Below are 17,986 nucleotides of genomic sequence, written 5' to 3'. Positions count from 1 at the left end.
GATTGCGAAGCGCCTGCTCAGCTGATCTGCATTCATGTCGTGAGCGCCCGGCAAGTACGAGGCTTTCAACGTTATGTTGTTGGCGATGCACCGATTCCACAATCGGAGTGCTTCCGCACATAGGGCACGGGATCGTGCTCCCCCTTGTCGATTGATGTAGAAACATAGTGGAGGTATTGGCAGTATTGAATCCTGACTACTTTGCCATGTAGGTAATCTCGAAAATGTTTGCAGGCATTGAACACTGCTCTGAGCTCCAGTATGGATATGTGCAGTGTCTGTTCCGCAGGGGACCATAGCCCTTGCGTTACCTTGTCGCCGATGTGCGCTCCCCATCCCATGTGGGAGGCGTCCATAGTAAGAAAAATAGAAATTTGTGGTTGGGGAAAATGCACCCCCACTAGCAGATTCTCAGGGTTTTCCCACCACGCCAGGGATCTGCGCACCTCTGTTGTGGGCGACACCACCCTGTGGACAGTGTGGGATGCCGGTTTGTAAACGCTTGCCAGCCAGTGCTACAGGCTTGACATGTGCAACCTGGCATTCTGTACCACAAACGTTGCTGCCGCCATGTGGCCCAGCAGCTGTAGGCACGTTAAGACCGGCACCGTGGGGCTGTACGTAATGACTTGCACCAGCGAACTGATTGCGCGGAAGTGGGCGTCGGGTAGGTACACCCTTGCTGTGATAGAGTTTATGAGTGCCCTATGAACTCTATATGTTGTGTGGGTTCGGAGTTTGACTTTGCGAGGTTGATGACTAGGCCCAGCGAAGAAATGTGTCCACTGTGACGTGTATCATGCGTGAGACCTCTGCCTTCGAGGTCCCTTTTAGCAGGCAGTCGCTCAGATATGGGAAAAATAAACACCCCCTGTCTGTGCAGGTCGGCTGACACCACTGCCAGGGTTTTGCTAAAGACTGTGGGGGCCGAGGAGAGGCCAAACGGAAGAACCCTGTGCTGGAAGCGCTCCTGGCCGACCGTGAAGCGGAGGAAGCGTCTGTGTGCCGGCTGGATTGTTATATAAAAGAGAAGTTACTCACCGTAGTAACGGTGGTTCTTCGAGATGTGTCCCTGTGGGTGCTCCACCATAGGTGACGGCTTGGCCGGCGCCGCAGATCGGATCTTCCAAGCAGTTTCTGCCGGACCGCGCATGCGCCGGCGCGCGCCGCTCCCTGGCGCGCTCCTGGCCATGTGCGCGATCCGGTCCCCACCAGTTCCTCGACCAACCGCCTCGGTTGCCCCTGCAAAACACTAACAGAGATCCGAAGCGGGGAGGATGGGCGGGAAGTGGAGCACCCACGGGGACACATCTTGAAGAACCACCGTTACTACGGTGCGTAACTTCTCTTTCTTCTTCGAGTGTCCCCGTGGGTGCTCCACCATAGGTGACTACCCAGCAGTAACCCAGATAGGTGGTGGGTAATCGGATTATGTGCAGCTGGTCCCCGAGAGGACCGCTGCAGAGAGACGGGTATCCTCTTGGAATACCCTGTGAAGGGCGTAATGTTTGGCGAACGTGTCGTAGGATGACCAGGTCGCCGCTCTGCAAATGTCTTTCAATGCAACGCCCTTGAAAAAGGCTGTTGATGCTGCCACCGCCCTGGTGGAATGAGCCCTGGGAGTGGCCGACAAAGGAGTCTTTCTGAGCTCGTAGCACATTTTTATGCAGGATACAATGTGCTTTGAGATTCTCTGCGATGAGAGACCTTCTCCTTTAGATTTGGGAGCGAGGGAGACCAGGAGTCTATCCGTTTTTCGGAAGGACTTGGTCCTGTCTACGTAGAAGGCTAGCGCCCTCCTCACATCCAGGAGGTGTAGGCGCGCCTCTTCGCTGGAGTTATGAGGCTTTGGATAGAACGAGGGTAGAACAATAGGTTCATTGATGTGAAACTCGGAAGAAACTTTGCGAACAAAGGCTGGATGCAGCCGTATGGTTACCGCCTCCTTGGAAAAGACAGTGCAGGGTGGCGTTGCCATGACTGCCGCAAGCTCGCTCACCCGACGGGCTGACGTAATTGCAAGAAGAAAGGTCGTCTTTACTGTAAGGAGGCGAAGGGGAAGCGTGGCCAAGGGCTCGAACGGTGGTCCCATGAGTGTGGTAAGCACCAGGTCCAAGCTCCACGAAGATGGAATCGGTTTCCGAGGGGGGTATAGGTTTACCAACCCTTTGAGGAACCTGGTAACCATAGGGTGGGCGAACACCGTGTGCCCTCCCTCCTCATGTCTGAACGCTGAGATGGCGGCAAGGTGGACCTTTAACGAGGATAGCGAGAGTCCTGCTCTCTTGAGGTCCAGTAAATACTCTAGAATTGTAGGTATAGGCACCGAAAGGGGGGCCAGCTGCTTGGTAGAACACCAAGCCCTGAAGCGAGTCCATTTTTGTTTGTAGGTTTTCCTAGTGGAAGTCCTCCTGCTACTTTCTAGGACTTGCTGTACTTCCACTGTGCATGTGCTCTCTAGGGAGCTGAGCCATGGATTAGCCACACTTGCAGTTGCAGGCTTTGGGGGTGCGGATGCACTATGGACCCCTGGGCTTGCGTGAGCAGATCCGGCGCCATCGGAAGAGGCATCGGTGGGCGGTCCGACAGGCGCAGGAGTAGGGGGAACCATGGTTGGCGATCCCACGTTGGGACTATCAGGATCATCCGAGCCTTGTCTCTCCTGGCTTTTTGCAGAACCTTGTGGATCAGCACTGCGGGGGGAAACGCATAAAGCAGGGGGCCTCCCCACAGGATCGCGAACACATCCCCCAGGGACCCCCGGCCCAGCCCTGCTCTGGAGGAGACTCGTGGGCACTGTTTGTTGTGCTGAGTGGCAAACAGATCTATTTGGGGAAACCCCCATGCGTGGAAAATCGGCCGTAGTAGATCGGGACGGATCTGCCACTCGTGGGTGAGCGCAAAACGTCTGCTCAACTGGTCTGCCTTCACGTTGTGCGTGCCCGGCAAGTAGGAGGCTCTCAGGATTATATCGTGGGCGATGCACCAGTTCCATAGGCGGATTGCTTCCGCGCATAAGGTACGGGATCGAGCTCCTCCTTGCCTGTTTATGTAAAACATGGTGGAGGTATTGTCTGTACTGATCCCGACGACTTTGCCTTGTATACGGTCTCGAAAGTGTTTGCAGGCGTTGAACACTGCTCTGAGCTCTAAAACATTGATATGCAGAGACTGTTCTGTGGGTGACCACAGACCTTGAGCCACCTCTTCGCCCATGAGCGCTCCCCACCCTATGAGGGAGGCATCCGTAGTGAGGAAAACCGATATTTGTGGCTGATGGAAGGGTACCCCTGTTAGCAAGTTCCCGGGGTTTACCCACCATTGCAGGGATTCGCGCACCCCAGGTGGGGGCGACACCACCCTGTGAACGGTGTGTACTGCTGGCTTGTATACACTTGCCAGCCAATGTTGCATGCTGCGCATGTGCAACCTGGCGTTCTGTACCACAAACGTAGCCGCTGCCATGTGGCCCAGCAGCTGCAAGCACGTCAAGACCGGCACCGTAGGGCTGAAGGTGATGACCTGCACGAGGGAACCGATGGCTCGAAAGCGAGCCTCTGGTAGGTATACTCTCGCCGAGACCGAGTTTATGCGAGCCCCTATGAACTCTATGTCCTGTGAGGGGTCTATCTTTGATTTTGCCAGATTGATAACCAGGCCAAGTGCGGAGAACGTGTTTGCTGTGACGCGTATCATGCGGAGAACCTCCCTTTTCGAGGTCCCTTTGAGCAGGCAGTCGTCCAGATACGGGAAAATAAACACCCCCTGTCTGTGCAGGTAGGCTGACACCACTGCCAAGGTCTTGGTGAAGACTCTGGGGGCCGAGGAAAGGCCAAACGGTAGGACCTTGTATTGGAAGTGTTCGTTGCCCACCATGAACCGGAGAAAACGTCGGTGAGCCGGATGAATGGTTATGTGGAAGTACGCGTCTTGTAGATCGAGGGCTGCGAACCAGTCTCCATCGTCCAGTGCTGTAAGGATGGAGGCAATAGTGATCATCCGAAAACGTTGCTTGCGCAGATACCTGTTGAGGCCACGAAGGTCTAAGATGGGCCTCCAGCCTCCTGTCTTTTTCTCCGTCAGGAAATACCGAGAGTAGAACCCTTTCCCTTGCAGTTGCTCCGGCACCTTTTCCACCGCCCCTATGAACTCTAGGTGGGCCACCTCCTGCCTGAGCCTGGCTACATGGGAGGCCTCCTGGGGGTGGGGCTTGGGCGGGGGTCGCGGCGGTGGGAGCGACTGGAAGGGGATGGCGTACCCCGTGGCTATGATCTCCAGCACCCATTTGTCTGTGGTGATCCTTTGCCACTGGTCGTAGAATGGTCGGAGGCGATGGTGAAAAAGTCGTTTCGGATGATCTTGTGCAATGGTGGTGATGGCGCAGCCCTGGATCTGTATGTCAAACTTGTGGCCTTTGGCCCCGCCCCGAGGACGGACGGCCCTGTTGTGAGCGTCGCCTGGGGGTTCTGTACTGCTGGTGCTGCTGATGCCGCCCTTGCTCGTAACCCCTGTGATACTGGGGGCGCTGTTGCTGGTATTGGTACCGCCTTTGCTGTGGGTAGTACCTTTTCTTTGAGTATGGAGGGGTGTAAATCCCCAGGGTCCTGAGTGTGGCTCTTGAATCTTTACTGGAATGAAGGACCGAGTCAGTTGATTCAGCAAACAGCTTCTGCAAGTCGAAGGGAAGGTCGATTATCTTCGCCTGCAGATCTCTCGGTATGCCCGAGGTCTGGAGCCAGGACTCCCGTCGCATCACCACTGCAGTTGCTGTGGAACGTGCTGCCGTGTCCGCAACGTCCAAAGCAATCTGAACTTCCATCCTCGCAGCCGCGTAGCCCTCTTGCACTATGGCCTTGAGGACCGGCTTTTTGTCCTCTGGAAGCGAGTCCATGAGGGAAGTTAATCTGGCATAGTTGTCGAAATTATGGTTCGCCAAGTGCGCTGCATAATTTGCCATTCGCAAGGTTAAAGTGGAGGAGGAGTAGACCTTTCTGCCGAACAGCTCTAGCTTCTTGGCATCTTTGTCCGTTCCTCCTGTTTTAAATTGAGATGTTTTTAATCTTTGCTGCGAGGACTCCACCACCAAGGAGTTTGGCTGGGGGTGGCTAAACAAGAACTCCATGCCCTTCGCCGGCACGAAGTATTTCTTATCCGCTCTCTTTTGGACAGGCGGAATAGTTGCCGGGGTCTGCCATATGGTAGTGGCGGACTCCAAGATCGCTTCATCAAGCGGGATTGCTACTCTGGAGGAGGCCGGGGAGAGGGTAGCTTTCACGCAAGGCATCCAGACAGCACAAGTGCAAGAGAAACATCATAAGCTCCTTAAAAATTTGAGCTCCTGAAACTGTTTGAGATCGTCCCCTAAGGCCGTGGCCTCATCCGGGGAGGAAAACGAGGAACCGCTGGGGTACATTTCTTTGGACCCTTCCGGTTCTTGATGGTGATGGTGCGCCCTCTCGCTGGAGGTTTGCGAGGGAAAATCTCGTGGGTCCACGGCCAGTCCCCCCTGGGATGCTTGAGTCTCCGTCCCCGATCGCGATTGCCCTCGGGGGTACGAGGTAATATGTGGGGATCTCTCCCTGGTAGATTGCCGATGGTGTCCATGCCCCGCGTGGTAGGGACGACCATGGCAGTATAGGCACTGTTCCTGGGAAGGTGACCTTGACCATTCCCTTTGCACGTACCCTGTGTGTCTGGGAGAGGGGGATCGTCGAGACACTGGAGAGAGCGATTTTGCATAATAGTCCAGCGATTCAAATCCCAGGAAGGGTGGGGGTGGTGCCAGCCATGGGGAGGCTGATTGCAGGAAAGGAGAAGGGGGCTCCGGGTAGGCTAGGGGGGGCCCCTGCCTTCTGGTTGGAGTCTGCAACATGAGTAGAGGGCTGTGAGAAAAGAGCTCCACAGCCCTGTCTGGAGAGGGGCTGCAGTGCCTCCTCTTGTGTGCAGCCTTCCCCCTCCCTTGAGGAGGTAACTCCGCCCCCTGATGGGCGGGGGATCCCGGCCCCGTCGGCACCGTGCTAGGCACGCTCGAGGGCGGTGCCGCACGTGCGGAGTCCTTCTGCGCCTGCAGGCTACGTGCCTGCGCGCTCTGCACCGCCGGTTCCCCGGGGGTCGGTGCCGCTGCCTGCGGTGCCGCTGGTACCGGCGCTTGCTTAGCCGCCGCCCTGCCTGCGGTGCGGGGCGGCTGGCTGATCATCGGAGGCTGAGCCGCTTCCACGTGGCTCTCCGTGCCGCCGCCGATCAGCTGTTGCTGCGGCTGGGGGCTGCTCGCTCCTCCCGTCCCGCTCACTGTTGCTGCCGGCAGGGATCGGGTTGGAGAAACTTTCCTCCGTTTTTGCGCTGATGGAGTGAGGGAGGCAGCTTTCCTTCTAAGGGCCCCGGAGGGTCCCTCCTGCTGCGGCCGCTCCGGCACGTCTGGCTGGAGGGCCTTGTCAAGAAGCCCAGTTTAATTCTCATCTCCCTGTCTCTCCGTGCTCTGGTCGTTAACTTTGCACAGAAGGCGCATTTTTGTGCCACATGGGACTCCCCCAGGCACCTTATGCATAGACTGTGCCCATCGGACACTGGCATTGCCTCTCGGCAGGACTCACATTTTTTAAAGCCTGAGGAGGACATTGTTGGTGAGTCTTTAAGTTTGTTTGTGGGTACTTAGCACTTCTTTGTGCTGTTTCCCCGTCTGATGGCCTGCCTCCGCAGGAGGGCTGATGGCCCTAGCTCCCAGCCTCCGGCGCTTGTTACTGGGACTGGCTTGAGCTGTCCCTCCATAGCTTGTATGTTGTTTGTTTGTTTGTTTTTGTTTTTTTTTTTACAAAATAACAACCGGTTACTTATGGTATCCTAAAGAACTGAAAAACTTTAAAGAGAAAACAAATAAAGTCGTTGAATACGCTATGTGGCTTTAGCCTATTCGGATTCCGTCTGCAGCCGACGGCGGTTGAGAGGAACTGGCGGGGACCGGATCGCGCACATGGCCAGGAGCGCGCCAGGGAGCGGCGCGCGCCGGCGCATGCGCGGTCCGGCAGAAACTGCTTGGAAGATCCGATCTGCGGCACCGGCCAAGCCGTCACCTATGGTGGAGCACCCACGGGGACACTCGAAGAAGAAAGTAAGCATCTCGTAAGTCGAGTGCTGCAACCCAGTCTCCATCGTCCAGTGCCGTGAGTATCAAGGCAACTGTGATCATCTGAAACCGCTGCTTGCGCAAGTAACGGTTGAGGCCCTGAAGATCTAAGATGGGTCTCCAGTGTCCTGTTTTCTTCCCTGGTAGGAAGTAGCGTGAATAAAAACCTTCCCCTGGAATTATTCCGGCACTCTTTTCACCGCCCTTATGAACATAAGGTTAGTCATCTTCTGCTTGAGCCTCGCCTCGTGGCAGCATCCCTGAGGTGAGGCCTGGTGGGAGGCTTCGTCGGTGGAAGCGACTGGGAGGGGATCACGTAACCCGTGGCTATGATCTCCAGCACCCATATGTCTGTGGTGATCTTTTGCCATTGGGAGTGGAACGGTCTGAGGCGATGATGGAACATGAGATGAGAGTGGCACTGAGCGAGGGTATTGATAGCGCAGCCCCCGACATACCCATCAAACTTGTTGCCTTTGGGTCTGACCCAAGGGCATATAGCTTTGTTGAGAATGTCGCCTAGGGGTTCTGTACTGTTGCCGCTATTGATAGCGCCCTTGGCCATAGCCCCGTTGATATTCAGCACGCTGTGGTTGTAAGTGTAGTGTCTTTGCTGAGGATAAAATTTTTCCCTCCTGTATGGGGGAGTATAAATGCCTGAGCTTCTAAGTGTAGCTCTCGAGTCCTTACTGGAGTAAGGGACCGAGTCAGCTGAGTCTGCAAACAGCTTTTGTGTATCAAAAGGAAGGTCCACGATCTTCGCCTGTAGGTCCCTCGAGATACCAGACATCTGGGGCCAGGATTCTCTACGCATGACCACTGCTGTAGCCGTTGAACGTGCCGCCATGTCCGCCACGTCCAGGGCAATCTGGACTCCCGTCCACGATGCTGCGTAGCCCTCTTGAACAATCGCCTTTAACACCGGCTTTTTATCTTCCAGAAGTGGATCCATGAGGGGAGTAAGCCCGGAGTAATTATCAAAATTATGGTTTGCTAGGTGTGCCCATAATTTGCCACTCTCAATAGCAGGATAGGAGAGGAATATACCTTCCTGCCAAACAGCTCTAGCTTCTTAGCATCTTTGTCTGATCCCCCGATTTGTACTGAGAAGCCTTTGACCTCTGCTGGGACGACCCAACCACCAAAGAATTTGGTTGTGGGTGACTGAAGAGGAACTCCATGCCCTTTGCCGGGACGAAGTATTTCTTATCCGCTGTCTTGTTCATAGGCGGAACAGAGGCCGGAGTCTTCTTGCTCGCTGGAGGATTGTGAAGGAAAGTCTCGGGGTTCTAAAACTAACTCCCCTTGAGACAACTGTGTTTCCGTCCCCAATCGGGAGTGCCCACGGGGGTATTGAGCGGCCGGGGGGTGGGGGACCTGCCCCTGGGTGTAGGCCTGTGGTTTGTCTGTGTCCAGCATGATAAGGATGACTATGGCAGCATGGGCAAGGGTCCGGGGATGGAGACCTGGACCACTCACGGGGTGTGTACCCCTGACGTCTGGGAAAGCGAGACCTCTGTGATGACACAGAGGTGAAACTGGCTTGTGATAGTACTCCAGGGGATCCAATCCCAGAAATGGTGAAGGTGGCCCAAGCCATGGTGACATTGGTTGGAGGAATGGAGAAGGACGGGTTGTTTTTTTTTTTTGTTTCTTTTTTCCGGATGGGCTGGTGGGGAGACAGGCCTTCGGTGCGGTGTGTGTATCACAGGAGGAGGGCTTGGTGCTAACAGCAGCGCAGCCCTGTCCAGAGATGGACTGCGGTGCCAGGTTTTTCATGTTGCCTTGCCCCTCCGCTGTGGGGCTGGCACCGCCCCCTCCCGTGCCGGGGATCTCGGCCCTGCTCGGCACCGTCAGCTGCGGTGCCGCGTGGGTATCCTCCTCTGGTGCCTGCAGGCTCCGTGCCTGGCGCCCCTGCACCGCTGGTGCCTCGGGGGTCTGTGCCGCCTGTGGCGATGCCACCAGTTCCAGCGCTTGCCTGGCTGACGCTCTAGGTGCCGCGCGTGCCGGCTGTTGTATAACCGGAGGCTCAGCCTCTGCCACGTGCACTGCCGCGCTGCAGCTTGCCTGAGTATGCAGCTGGTGGCTGTGTGCTCCACTCGTCCTGCTCGCTGCAAACACACGGCAAAGGATCGAGCCAGGGAGAGTTTCCTCCATTTCTGCACTGAGGGGGGGTCAGAGAAAAAACTACCCTCCTCTTATGCAACCCAGAGGGCCCTTCTGGGTGAGGCTTCCTGCGCCAGCGGGCGGCCTAAATGGCCTTCACGTCCGCTCTTCTCTTCTCCGTGCCTCTCTTTTTCCTTTTTTTTTTTTTTTGCTGATATTCTCTTTGTCTTTGCTTTCTCTCTTTTTTTTTTTTTGTTTAATAACCAAAAACAACAAATTACATGTGGAAAAAAAAAAACCCACTAAGTAATCTGACTCTGGCCTTAGCCTGAGCGGATTCCGTCTGCAGCCGATGGCGGTTGAGAAGGAACTGGCGGGGACCGGATCGTGCACGTGGCCAGAGGCGCGCAGGGGGGCGGTGCGCGCCGGCACATGCGCGATCCAGGAGAAACTGCTGGAAGATTTCCAATCTGTGGCGCCGGGCGAGCCCGACACCTATTGTGGAGCACCCACAGGGACCACTTGAAGAAGAAACAAAGTTTCTCTGGCAAAAATCTTATTTACAAGCCCATTCTGATAAGTTTATGCCTTCATTTTTCTTTAGATGTTACATCTGCAGTTATCATGGGAAACAGAATAAAGGCTTAAGGAAAAATAATTGCCAAAATATCACTTTTCTTCTTTAAATCAGTACTGAATCACTTTTAATTTTCTTGTTGTCCTTCAATTCCTCCCTTCTTTTTCCACTTGATTTGGAAAGTTCATTAGCTAATTCCCTAAATATTCTAGGATGAATGACTTAATCTACCCAAAGTTTTAGATATACACTGACTTTCTTAGCAGATCTTTACGAAACAGCTGTTTTAGGCCCCAACTCAGAGAAGCTTAACTTGAAGTCAATGGAACGTCTTTACTGAATTAGAGCTTTGGAGTCCGCACTTAATTGTCCAAACTCTAAATCTTCCTATTAAAGTTAGGTAAGAGAAAGAAATTTCACTCCCCAGTCATTAATTTTATTTCATATTTATTAACAGATCTACTTATTCCTTTAGCATGCATTTATTTCTGAAGTGTTTTTAATAGGTATGTTTGTTATCTTTAGTCCCTTTGGATAGTACTAACTCATTCTGCACTTCTGATGCTACGGCCCAGGGACAGCTTGGTGACAACTGGCTGGATTTCCTGTGATCTGCTGGGTCAAATAAATGAATAGCAGTTCACCAAAGCATGGCCTCAGAGGTTTCTGTCAAGAGCCAAGAGTCCACTAGACAACATCATCTTTGCAAAACGTATGCACAGATAATGTTTAAGTCGTCACATATCTCTAACATAAAATATATTCAAGGATGTAGTTTTGTAGAGTTAATGCAAGGCACCAGGTAGTGACACGTCTCAGACCCTGTTCTGTCATGCAGGAGGTTACTGTCATTACACTATATTTCATCTTCCAGCAGACTTAAGCACAGCATCAAGCAGACAATGTACTTTGCAAGCACCTAAGCTTTCAGCTGAGTCCATTTTAAGCATTGTCAAACTTAGGCGGTTTAAATGTTTTGCTCAATCCACTGGATTCAGACAGGAACTAGAGTTTACCAGAAGCCCTTACAGTTTTAGACTTGAAAGCTTAATTCAGACAGAAAGTAGTTCACTGGAATCCTTTACAGTTTTAGATTTGAAAGCTTAACTTGCAGAGTAACCATAACCAATAAGATATCTTCGCATTTTCATTTTTCCAGTTTTGATTATAACAATTAGAAATGAGTTCTACTAACTATATCTCACATCCCTCAGGCCTGGCCTAAGTAGTTCAGCACAGCTGACAATTATAACTTAAGATAACATAAAAAAAATCCACATTTGATGAGACAATAACTAAAATATTTAACGCATGAAAGAGTGCAGCTTTAAGCATGTAAAATAAAGCAAATTACCTTTCCCCAAAAAAATTCCTCTTTTTCTGACACAGTACAAACACTCTCTCCGTTTTCCTCAGAAGTTTTGATGCGCTTACAGTCAATGTCGTCCTTGCCTTCTGAACATAACCTCTTCCTTTGAGCCTTGTCTTGGAGAAAAAACATGACAAATATTTACCTCAAAAATTAATTTTTAAAGGTTGCTATGTGAAGAAATAACTTATAATTAATGTCTTGGTAAAGTACAGCACCATTCAAAACAGAGATTGAAATTACAATTGTTCTCTTCCTTAATAACATTACACCATAGTTTGATTTTGGCATCAAGTGTAACGAAGAGTGTTATTACTGCTTTTGGGGGGGAGGGGACAACCATGAGCTCAAGTAAAATAGAAAAGGCAAAGTCACTGACGGGGTGGCAGCCAGGCATTTTCACATAGCCAAGTGGTAAGATAATTTTTAATTCTCAGGATTCCTTGCACAGGGACAGCTGGCAGGAGCTGGTTATATCTCCCTTTCTCCAGTAGTGGAAACATCCCTTCTGCTACTCCCTAGACACAAACAATTAAGAGAAAAAAAAATGCTGCTTTTATTGCCATAAAAAAAGGCAGATGGGCTACCTCAGGTGACTGAACACTTTTTCCCTGCATTACCTTTGATAAGTGACAGACAGTGTTGGTACCCACACTTTCTCAACTTCTCAGATTTGCCTCCACCACAACCACCATTGACCCTCCTACCTAAATTTTTAAAGTAAAAAACTCACATGCTTCTCCAAGCCAGATTAATTAGAAAATGAGGTGTGGGGGGATAGAGGGAGGAATTTTTAAGAGTTTCAGTGAGTGGAGTAGTGAAGGTTAATAGAAGTCTCTTTCTTAATTACTGGGAATTTACAGGAGGACCTTTGAGAGAAAGGATAAATTCTCCACCGATTTATGTGATTGCACAATGTACAAATTAATGTAGATTCTTGAAATTTCAAATGAACATCTCCTCTCCTCTCTTCTCTTTGTGGAATGAGAATATAATGGTCTCTCTTGTTTGTTTCAAGATAAGCAAAGGCAGCCTATTTCTCAGCCTTTATTATCAAGTGTAGCATCTGTTCTTATCAGTTTAATCTTTTCACTCTCAAACTATAAATATTCTGAGTTTTGGAGACAATCCTCTGGAAAATGTTGAATGGATCTGGGAAATACACGTTTCAAATTAAAGTAATAAATCAAACAGCAGCTCCCTCTTTTAGGGACAATTAAAAAAATTAACCCACACCCACACCAAATTTCTTTCCATCTTCCTGAAGAAACTCAAAACACCTTCTGTGTCTTGGATCTCATCTCTCCTAAGAAAGCTAAAAAAAGCCTCACTCCAGCAATTGTTCATCTGAGTGTTATAATTAACATACCAACACTTGTTCAGCAAATTCTCCTAGCATTGATAGCAGGACAACTATTACTTAACCCTAGCATTCTGTATAGAGCATAGGTCATCTACAAGTCTCCTCCACTTCACTCTGGCTTGGGACAAAATTCCTAAATGGCTCCAGGAGTACCCCAGTTGTTGTCCTTCAATCTCAGTAGACTTTCTTCACGTTGTCCAAGGACCACTTAGGGAGGGAATTTTAACAAGTCAATTCTAGCAAGCACTGAGTGTCCCTCTTTTAATGTCTGAAAGGTCCACAAACAAAAGGGGAAGGTGACTTACTAGACATGGAAAGAAGAGAGAAAATGATGAGAGACAAAGTGGAGTCAAACATCCAAACTTCTTCCGTTAGCGCTATATTAATTGTTTGTTCTAATCAAAAGAATAGAGACAGAATCGAGATTAAATTGGTAATGTCCTCATAAAAATCAAGGAAACCCATTTTTCTACTCTCACACATTATAAGACCAGAAGGAACCATTTGATTCTCTGATCTGCCCTGAAAAATAACATTCCATAACACAACATAATACAGTACAGCTTCCAGATTCTGCATACAAACTGCCAAAGGCATTGTCTACAGTACTAAGTTGAAGGTGTATCCATGGCAGCACACAGTCACAGCCCTGTGCCTGGAGAGAGCTCTCCTAGTGCTGTAGGTAAACTGTCGGCTGAGGGTGCAGTCCCTCAGGTGACGCTGGGAATGAGGGTGGTGTCAGGTTTTAGGAGGAGCTCAGGTCTGGGGATTGGGGTGCAGGACGGGGCACAGGCCCTGGGCTCAGATACAGGAAAAGCCACAACCCTTTGGGCTGAGGGAGCAGCCAGGGATGAAGGCTTTGGAATGCAGGAAGGTGCTCAGAGTGGGGCAAGGAGTTGGGGCTTGGGCTTACCTGGGCAGCTCTCTCCTGGTGATCAAAAGGAGGCAGCTCAGTACAGTAGTCAGACTAGGGAGAGAGATCTCTCCCTGGCTGTAGCCTTGAGCCTCTGTGAAGGGCTTAATATCTCCTACATAGGTTTTAATAGGAAACTGTGGGGCCACACAGCTTGGGGGAAACTTAGCCATGGTTGTGGGTCAGCTAAATTGGTTTCCTCTTCCTCCTAGCTCTTTGTTTGGTAAGCTATAGAGCGTACTGACATATAGGTTATTAATTCTGCTCTCTGAATGTGTCCTCCCATCTTACAACTGCTGAAATATTATCAGACAAATGCTCTAGTCTTCCCAGAATGCACCCACGCAAAACATGGCAAAGCAGTGGGTTAGATGCAGATATACAAACAAGACTGCGATGATAGAAAATTTGCTGTGTGACTAAAAAACTAAGCCATGTTATTTGTAATGACAGTGTCCTTTAACTGGTTACCAACAAATGCTGTTGTGGACATTAATTTTAGTTTCACCTGGAAAGTCTACAAATAAGGATTACAAAAAAATGTTCAATGGACCACAAAAGAGCAGTGTTTCCAAAACTTAAAACATCCATGCACCCATTTTGGGACGTCAGCCTTATCAGCGTCCCCTCTCCCCCACTGTTGCCACAATGCTTATCTCCCGATTTTTAGTAATTTGTTTTCTGCTGTGTACTCCTTGAAATTCTTTCATGTACCACCAGTGGTACATGCACCACACTTTGGGAAACACTACAATAGAGGATCTAATATTGATGGCCATAGGCTTGAGGGAACTTTGGGAACAGTCAGTCAGTAGTAATCATCACAGCTGTGAAATAATTTAAGTAGGTCTAGGAATTCCACCACAGGATCAGGCTTAAACTGAGTTACTCATTCCATATGAGCCCCAGAGATCCAAGCAAAAAGTTAAGAATTCATCAGTTTTTTATTCAGAATTTCTGCATGGGGCACCAAGAACACAATCAGAGTTTACTCACAATTAGCTGACAATGCTTTAACACACGTTATCCTGGTCTATGCATTCAGCATCTTGTCAAACTAACATGACTGTTAAACACATTCATGTATAATAATAAATTAATTGGAAATGATCCAATACAAATGTTTGGACATGATTTGGAATATGCAGCCTGTAAAGTTTTAAAAGAAACAAACAAAAGAAATGAAGAAAAGAGGTGCCTATGAAGTTGAATTGGTAGGCTCACCTAACAGTTGAGAGCATATCATTTGGAAAATTTACTTTACAAAATTGTAACATTTTGGTACTTTCTCATCTTCTCCTTTGTTTATTTATTTTCCCCTCATCAAAGTGTGTTCACCTTCGATAGGGCATTTCACTGTTTTTCCTTCCACTTATTGGTGCTTGAGCTTGTCTTCCTAGAACAAATGCTTAGTATGGGGTGGGGAACTTGCAGCGTACTGGCTGCACATCCCATACAGCAAGCAAGAGAGGATCAAGAATGACCTCTCTGAACTTGAAACTCTCATCAACAATCAAGCGTCCACACAAGACACCACAGTGCAGGACATTAACAATGCTAGACAAGAAATCTATTGTACACACTTCCACTCCCTACAAAAAAGAAAGGACCATAAACTATCTAGATTACTTTATATTTCAGGATACTACAACTGCAACAATCTCAGCAGACTGGATAATATTGTAAACCTTTCCAGCTACAAACTCAGCCTGGCCGAAGTGTGTGTGTCATCCTGGGACGTTTCTTTCTGCTCAAACTCCTCCATATGCTTAATACAATTTTGTGGTGACCTCAAAGACGCCTTTCACCATCTCCATCTAAGTTAACACTTCCAACACACCAATGAACATCAGCCTGACTCACTTGATCCCCCTCACCACCACCAAAAAAAGGAGAACTCTACATGGACTACAGTCTAGCTTTCTATATTCACTGCTTCCACAATCGTGCATAGACTGGCCTTATACGCAAACACCACCAAGTGACACACAACGTCAACTCTGCTAAACGCTATGCTGTCCAGAGTCTGAAAAGTAACTCAGACATTATAATCAAGCCGGCTGACAAAGGGGGTGCTACTGTAATTAAGAATGTCAGACTATGAACAGGAGGCAGCAAGACAACTCTCCAACACCGTATTTTACAGACCTCCTTCCTCTGATCCCACTTTAGAATTTTAAAAGAAACTACAGCATCTCTTTAAGGAAGTCTCTGCCTCTATTCCGGACCAAATTCACAGAGAGACGCCATCTGAGCCCTAACCCAGATCATTCTATTTGCTTCCTAAAATCCATAAACCTTGAAACCCCAGACACCCTATCATTTTGGGTATTGACACCGTTACTGTTGGACTCCTCAGCTATGTAGATTCCCTCCTCAAACACTATGCCACCAGGACTCCTAGCTATCTTCAAGATACCACTGACTTCCTGAGGAAATTACAAAACATCAGAAACCTTCCTGACGACATCCTTACCACCATGAATGTAGAGGCTCTCTACACCAATATTCCACATGAAGATGGACTACAAGCAAACAGGAACACCATCCCTGATGTTATCATGGCAAATCTGGTGACTGACCTGTGTAACTTCGTTCTCACCCACAATTATTTCCAATTTGGAGACAACATATACCTCCAGATTAGCGTCAGTGCTATGGCCACCCACACGACCCAACATGCTAATGTTTTTATTGCTAAATTAGGACAACATTTCCTCAGCTCTCACCCCTCCTTTACTTACGCTACATGGATGACATCTTTAACACATTTGGACCCATGATAAAGAGACTCTGGAAGAATTCCAGAGAGATTTTAACAACCTGCACCCCCAACATGAATCTCAGCCTTGACCATTCCACATAAGAAATGTATTTCCTGGACACAACAGTACAAATCGCTAATGGCCACATCGACGCCACTCCCTACTGGAAACCCACCGATTCCAGCTTCCACCCAGCTCATGTCACATGATCCATCATTTCTAGTCAAGCCCTCAAATACAATCGCATCTGCTCTGATCCTACTGACAGAGACTGAAAACTTCAAAATCTCTACCAAGCATTCATAAGCCTTAAATTACCCACCGGGAGAAGTAAAAAAAGACAAATTGACAGGACTAGACAAATACGCAGAAACCAGCTACTTGAAGATAAGCCCAAGAAGGTCAATAACAGAACAGCACTTATTACCTATAACCCCCAGCTCAAAACCCTGCAGCACATCATCAGAAACCTACAACCTATACTAGAACACGATGCTACACTTCAGAAGGCCCTAGGTGAGAGGCCTGTTCTCCCCTATAGACAACCTCTGAACCTAATTAAAAATTATCATTAGCAATCACAGGCCATGCCACAGTAATACTAATCCTGGATTTTTTCCTTGAAACAAACCCCGTTTCCGACTTTGTCCACATATTTATTCTGGAGATACCATGACTGGACCCAACCATGTTAATTACAAGATCAGGGGCTCATTCTCCTGTAGCTCAACCAATGTTACATATTTCATCATGTACCATCAATACCCATCTACTATGCCTAGTTTGTCCAATGTACAAACACTTTGCCAAAGAATGAATAAGCACAGAGCAGACTTTAGGAATCTTAATACACATAAACCTGTCAGTGAGTATTTCAAAGAAGTGGGCCATTCTATTAAAGACCTGAGAACATGCATCTTATAGCACAGAGACTTTAACAGGAGATTAAAAAGGGAAATGTATGAACTGGGAGTTCATATGCAATTTGATACATTAACATGTGGTCTCAATAGAGATAGCAATTATCTCATGCATTACAAGGACTGGTAACAGAGAGATAGCCGTGCTAGTCTATATACTATGAAAACAAAAAAGCAGTCCAGTAGCACTTTAAAGACTAACAAAATAATTTATTAGGTGATGAGTATGTATGCTCTATTACATACTTTGCTTTATCTAATTCTTGACTCCCCCCGCCTGCTTCTGCCCCTCTGCTCTCTGATTTGCTTACCTCAATAATAATTTCTCTGATTTGTCAACCTTGATTACTATTTTTGGTTCTCTGTGCCTTAAATATTGAGTCTGTTCTGGTATGGCTATGGTCTGAAGAAGTGGGTCTGTCCCAGGAAAGCTCATCACCTAATGAATTATTTTGTTAGTCTTTAAAGTGCTATTGGACTGCTTTTTTGTTTTCAGTACAAGGACTGTTTCCCTTCCTTTGATATTCGTAATGATCTCAGGCAAGACACTTAGGGCTTGTCTACCCTACCACCTTCCTTCAAAGGAACGACGGTAATTAGGGTGTTGGGAGTTTACTAATGAAGAGCTGCCATGCATATGCAAATTTTCCCCATGACAACTCTGAAGTTTTAAACTTCGAAGTACCGGCACATGTCTAGACGCGGCTCACCCACCAGTACTTCAAAGTGCCAGGGCAACTTCGAAGTCCCTTTACTTTTTTCAGTAAAGGGACTTCGAAGTTGCCCCTGCACTTTGAAGTACCTCTGTGCTATATAACTGTAAGTCTGTACTGTAAATGCTATAGATCTCAAG

General features: G+C 48.6%; 1 protein-coding gene across 8 annotated transcripts in view; it reads right to left on the bottom strand.

The window, feature by feature from the left end:
• The window catches only part of ATF7IP2 (activating transcription factor 7 interacting protein 2), a 131,712-nt gene that overhangs the window by 73,499 nt on the left and 40,227 nt on the right, over window positions 1–17,986 (bottom strand). For 7 of the 8 annotated variants that reach the window (XM_075010314.1, XM_075010306.1, XM_075010312.1 and 4 more), the window contains 2 exons: window positions 12,841–12,930; window positions 11,158–11,288 (listed from right to left, as the gene is read on the bottom strand). In XM_075010314.1, the coding sequence (XP_074866415.1) occupies window positions 11,158–11,288; window positions 12,841–12,930 (221 nt within the window). The remainder of the gene's footprint in view (window positions 1–11,157; window positions 11,289–12,840; window positions 12,931–17,986) is intronic. The other variant, XM_075010313.1, reaches the window with a different exon arrangement.

The sequence above is a fragment of the Carettochelys insculpta genome, chromosome 16 (genome assembly GCF_033958435.1).
Source record: "Carettochelys insculpta isolate YL-2023 chromosome 16, ASM3395843v1, whole genome shotgun sequence".
In the NCBI taxonomy this organism is placed as follows: domain Eukaryota; kingdom Metazoa; phylum Chordata; order Testudines; family Carettochelyidae; genus Carettochelys; species Carettochelys insculpta.
This window is presented reverse-complemented; position numbering and strand designations above follow the sequence as displayed.